The sequence below is a fragment of the Sinocyclocheilus grahami genome, unplaced genomic scaffold (genome assembly GCF_001515645.1).
Source record: "Sinocyclocheilus grahami isolate Dianchi unplaced genomic scaffold, SAMN03320097.WGS_v1.1 scaffold215.1, whole genome shotgun sequence".
NCBI classification, from domain to species: Eukaryota; Metazoa; Chordata; class Actinopteri; order Cypriniformes; family Cyprinidae; genus Sinocyclocheilus; species Sinocyclocheilus grahami.
In genome coordinates, this window is record NW_015505394.1 from 1,178,191 (window position 1) to 1,183,481 (window position 5,291).

General features: G+C 39.5%; 1 protein-coding gene across 1 annotated transcript; it reads left to right on the forward strand.

Moving 5' to 3' along the window:
* The first annotated feature begins 484 nt into the window (after positions 1-484).
* LOC107596144 (creatine kinase M-type-like) lies at positions 485-5,181 on the forward strand. The gene is made up of 8 exons (XM_016286808.1): positions 485-587; positions 1,922-2,130; positions 2,246-2,400; positions 2,646-2,778; positions 3,352-3,523; positions 4,118-4,241; positions 4,333-4,522; positions 4,644-5,181. Exons 2-8 carry the CDS (start codon positions 1,938-1,940, stop codon positions 4,820-4,822), a joined length of 1,146 nt encoding a protein of 381 aa, XP_016142294.1. The 5' UTR covers positions 485-587; positions 1,922-1,937; the 3' UTR covers positions 4,823-5,181.
* Positions 5,182-5,291: the final 110 nt, after the last annotated feature.

A 5,291-nucleotide genomic window follows, 5' to 3' on the forward strand; every position in this document is an offset into this window, starting at 1 on the left:
TGATGACCTTTTACCCTATTGCATAAATATGGCATCTAACATGAACAAATAAATGAATTAAATATGTCACTGCAGCAAACTTCACCTGCAAAACCACTAAATGAATTTGCACCAAGAATCATGTGATGGACTGAGCCTACCAGCTGATTTTTTCCAAAGCCATTGGCCTGTGAGCACTTCTGATATCCATGGCATGTTTGGCAAAAGTGCTGCTCAGCCTTTTTAGCATGGTAGACCCTCCATGCTCCATCACCCCTCCTCCAACCTATACCCTACTTGAAAGCTATGTATGGGGCGGGAAGTGTAAATGGATATGGGAGGGAAGGGGGGCACGACCCACAGCTGCCACCTCATCTAAGATGCCTGGGATCTAAATTGAATCCTTTCTTACACTAAACAGGGCATAAGAGACTGGTGCCAGCCAATCAGAATTTAGTGAGGTCTAAAATGGGCCAGCCAATGGCTGCAGGGGTTGGAGGTATATAAACCCAAATCAGACTCTTCTTGCTTGGGTGACCCCTATTTCGGCTTTGGTGAACAGGATCTGATCCCAAGGACTGTTACCACTTTTATTGTCTTGTGTGCAGGTAAAGACAACATTCTTGAATAACCATTATTCACTGTGAGGAGAGAAGAGAGAAAGCTTAAAAAATTAAATGAGATAAAATAATTTAGAAGAAATTCTAGTGGAATACTCCCTAAAGAGAAAAAAAATTCTAGAGTAAAATGTAAGTGTTTTGTGGGGCTGCATACATATTTTGTTTGTTATGCTGTTATGATACACACCCGCATGACAGCAGATGCATGTTCTTTTTCATGACAGAAGTACAGGAGTGTTTGTGAAAGGCATCTGAGTTTACTATAAAAATGTTAATATAATTTTCATTTTCAAAAATTTTGGGTGAGGGACTGGTTTGGTTGACCTGTGCTGAAATGTGGGAGCAGATGTCAAATGTGTGATATGCAGCTGCTCTGAGAGCATATTCGGATACAGCCATAAAATCCTGGGACGTACTTCTGTTTCTCCTACTGACACATATGGGACAGGTTCCCTCTACTGGCTATTTTTAAAATAAGACCCTGTGGCAAGCATGCGAGAAGCTTCTGATAGCTGTATTTCACAGAACAGAAATGAAATCAAATGACTCATAGTTCAGACCACCACAAGTTGATAGCAATGTTAAGATTTGTATGTGGTAAAGGATAAAAGCACACAACCAAGATGTGCTTAACATGTGAGTCTAAGGAAACTCCCAAAGGTCAGTCTGTGTAGGAACACTTTAATAACGTATAAAATGTTAAGTGACTATATAGGCAGAATACATTGCAATATGTTCAGAGTATTTTGGAAAAAGTTTGAGATTATGTCAAAGTAAATGGGAGGGAGTGCAGACCCTAGTAAAAATAGATCAGTCTACATTTAGACCTGAGAGCATCTATCAGGCATATCATATAATAAGTGAGGACCTCAAGTGGAGGTTGCTAGGATACCAGACAGACAGACCGCTTTAATGTGTGCAGCTGTGTTTCGCAGGTTATGGTTCATCACAATCCAGTGGAAGCTGATGTTTAAGCAGTTATGGTCCTGCACTGAATACAGTTTCACTGATTTCAGTCAGCATGCTGTAAAACATTTGGAAACCATCTAGATATACTAAAATGGCCACTTTTATTGCAAATTTTTAATATGAACATGATGCTATAGTGTCTGCAGCTGTTGGTGAGACAATCATGCTGCAAGCTTTTACATGCTTGGTAGAGGAAACCCTTTTCAGTCCTAACAAACTAAACAGAATTAGTCAAATTTACCTTCCAATTGTTAGACAAAGTCAGACAGGTGAGACATGTATATGTAGAAGTAATATATGATTATTCGAGGAATCAAATATTCGTTCTCACTTTCTCTTTGTCCAATCCTCAGTGTTAGAAACGCAATCATGCCTTTCGGAAACACCCACAACAACTTCAAGCTGAACTACTCAGTTGAAGATGAGTTTCCAGACCTTACCAAGCACAACAACCACATGGCCAAGGTGCTGACTAAGGAAATGTATGCCAAGCTTAGGGACAAGCAGACCCCCACTGGATTCACCGTGGACGATGTCATCCAGACTGGTGTTGACAACCCAGGTGAGTAAAGACATCAGTGTCACATCCTTACCGCATATTTAACCCGTTCAAACCTGGACCACTTCACAGCATGTTTCCTTCCTTTATATACTGATGAGATGCCATTTTTCTCCAGGTCACCCCTTCATCATGACTGTCGGCTGTGTTGCTGGTGATGAGGAGTCCTATGAAGTGTTCAAGGATCTCCTCGACCCTGTCATTTCAGACCGCCATGGTGGATACAAGGCAACTGACAAGCACAAGACTGACCTCAACTTTGAGAACCTAAAGGTACAAAACAGAAATACAAAATATTTTTTGAAGTGTTAGAAATCAGTAGACATAGGCTATAAATGGTCTTAATTAATCCTTGACAGGAGAAAACAGTAAACTGTCTTCTTGACATCAATTATTTATTTACTTGAATGTGAAATGTGAGATAGTAAATAAATATGAAAATCAATCCATATGGGTATGCGTCATATGCCCATCTATTGTTGGAAATGTTCTGAAATTAATTAAATCTCTATTTTTAGGGTGGAGATGACCTGGACCCCAACTATGTTCTGAGTAGCCGTGTGCGTACTGGCCGTAGCATCAAGGGATACGCCCTGCCCCCCCACAACAGCCGTGGAGAGCGCAGAGCTGTGGAGAAGCTGTCTGTTGAAGGTGTGCCGTCATTACAGTACATGTGTGCACACTTCAGTGTTATTTAACATTATTTATTAGTATTTTAAATACGTTTTTATTTTTATATTTAGTTTTCATTTTAAAGTTTTAGTCATTTTGTTGTACCTTTGTTATTTTTATTAGTTTTGAATTTTTTTTTTTTACCTTTTGTTTTTATCTTTACTTTTTTTTAGTTTAGTTTACTTTTTTTTTTAGTTTAACCTTAGTTTATTTCAAGTAGCTGCTAAGGCAATATTTTTCATTTTAAGCTTAAGTCTAACAGTCATCTAAAATTTCTATTTTATTTCAGCTTTATTTCAGTTAACAAGAATGATTTTTAAAAGTTTAAGCTGTAACAATAACACTGGCACACATTACATACCTAGAAGTGGTACTTCAACTTTGGCCCAGTTGAAATGAACCCTACCAGGGGGCTGTTACTCCTTTCAAACCCCAACAACAGTCCAGATGTTAGTAAAGGCGTATAGCACAATAATTGTAGAATAATGTAATTTGTAGAACGAAAGTATGCATAAGAAACAGTATAAGTTTAAGCACTCCTTCTTTCTACAGCCCTGAACAGCTTGGATGGAGAGTTCAAGGGCAAGTACTACCCCCTTAAGTCCATGACTGACGCTGAGCAGGAGCAGCTGATTGCTGACCACTTCCTCTTTGACAAACCCGTCTCCCCCCTGCTGCTGGGTGCTGGTATGGCCCGTGACTGGCCCGATGCCAGAGGCATTTGGTGAGTCAAATCATAATCATAATATTTCTGTCTTATTTCGAAGGTTGCACCCTTCATAGGTCACATTTGTCAGCCGCATACGTCATCAAGGTTGTCTCATTTCAGAAAAGTAACCATTAAAAAAATGTACTGTTATTCCTTGTGCAGAGTAAATTACTGTAATTTGTTTCTTCCTTTGGAATGTAATGGTCACTTTCTGAAACTTTTTTTCTTTTGAAAAGAAATTCAGATTTTTTTTTACTTTTATGAAACTTTTTCTACAAATGAGACATCCAATGAGACACATACTAAATGACTGAACAAAGGCTATATATAATTAATCAATACCACACAAGCAAGAGTGCTGTTGAATTAATCGTTTGAGTGAATGATTCAGTGACTCACTCATGAAGACAGTCACTTGCAGCCACCTACTGGTGTAACCTGCAGAAAGTGCAAACAAAGACAAATGGATTGTGATACAATGAAAAGTTCCAGTGTGATTCAACCTACAGAATAGGTATATGGAGTATAGAACATAAGCGTTATATAAATTAGGTTTTGAATTGTAAATAAATTGTGGTGCATTGGGTGAGGCCTATGTTTCAATTACAGGCACAATGAGAACAAGACCTTCCTGGTTTGGGTGAACGAGGAGGATCACCTGCGTGTCATTTCCATGCAGAAGGGCGGCAACATGAAGGAAGTGTTCAAGCGCTTCTGTGTTGGTCTTCAGAGGGTATGGAGAACCTGAACATATAAATGCACATATGTAAACCGCTGTTGTTGCCCGCAGCATGTGTGAGCATGTGCATGTTCTGCTTCGACAGATCGAGGAGATTTTCAAGAAGCACAACCATGGATTCATGTGGAACGAGCATCTTGGTTTCATTCTGACCTGCCCCTCCAACCTGGGCACAGGCCTGCGTGGTGGTGTCCACGTCAAGCTGCCCAAGCTGAGTACACATGCCAAGTTTGAGGAGATCCTGAACAGACTGCGCCTGCAGAAGCGTGGCACAGGTATACAAACCCTGCCTGAACATACTGCACAAATGTTTACTGATGATATTAACGTCATGAAGACATTGTATAATTAACATCTGCTCCATTTGTTGACCTCCATCCTCATTTGTCTTCCCAGGTGGTGTGGACACCGCATCTGTTGGAGGAGTGTTTGACATTTCCAACGCTGACCGTATTGGCTCTTCAGAGGTTGATCAAGTGCAGTGTGTGGTTGATGGCGTCAAGTTGATGGTTGAAATGGAGAAGAAGCTGGAGAAGGGCGAGTCCATCGACAGCATGATCCCTGCCCAGAAGTAAAGTGGGAGCCCTTCCATTTTTTTCTAGTCTTTGTTTTTTTTTAACAGTCCATCGTGCAATCTGACATCAATGCAGAGGAAACTGCTGCTCAAAAAGACAGTCTCGCCTTTGCATCGGTCTTGCTTTCCTTTTTCCCTTCTTCTTTATTTTCCTTTTTCCCTTCTTCTTTATTTTCCATGTCATTTCTCCATCACTTTATTCCACTTTGTTTCCTGTTCAGTTGGTAACATCTTGGGATCAGATTCCCGGCGCAGGTGTGAGTGCCTGTTGTCGAGGCTTCACCTTAATTTCAGCCTTGGTTGTAAAAAGTGAATCAATCAAGTTGTATTTAAATAAAAATACCCCATAAGACATATAAACATGTCTTCTATTTTAACAAATTTTTGAGCAGAGTCAATTATATATATATATATATATATATATATATATATATATATATATATATATATATATATATATATATATATAT

Bases quoted from the DNA above. Each gene is read 5' to 3' on its own strand.
- LOC107596144 (XM_016286808.1), top strand. From the start codon at position 1,938: ATGCCTTTCGGAAACACCCACAACAACTTCAAGCTGAACTACTCAGTT. The intron at 2,131-2,245 runs GTGAGTAAAGAC...ATTTTTCTCCAG, and splicing joins GACTGGTGTTGACAACCCAG to GTCACCCCTTCATCATGACT. The intron at 4,523-4,643 runs GTATACAAACCC...TTGTCTTCCCAG, and splicing joins CCTGCAGAAGCGTGGCACAG to GTGGTGTGGACACCGCATCT.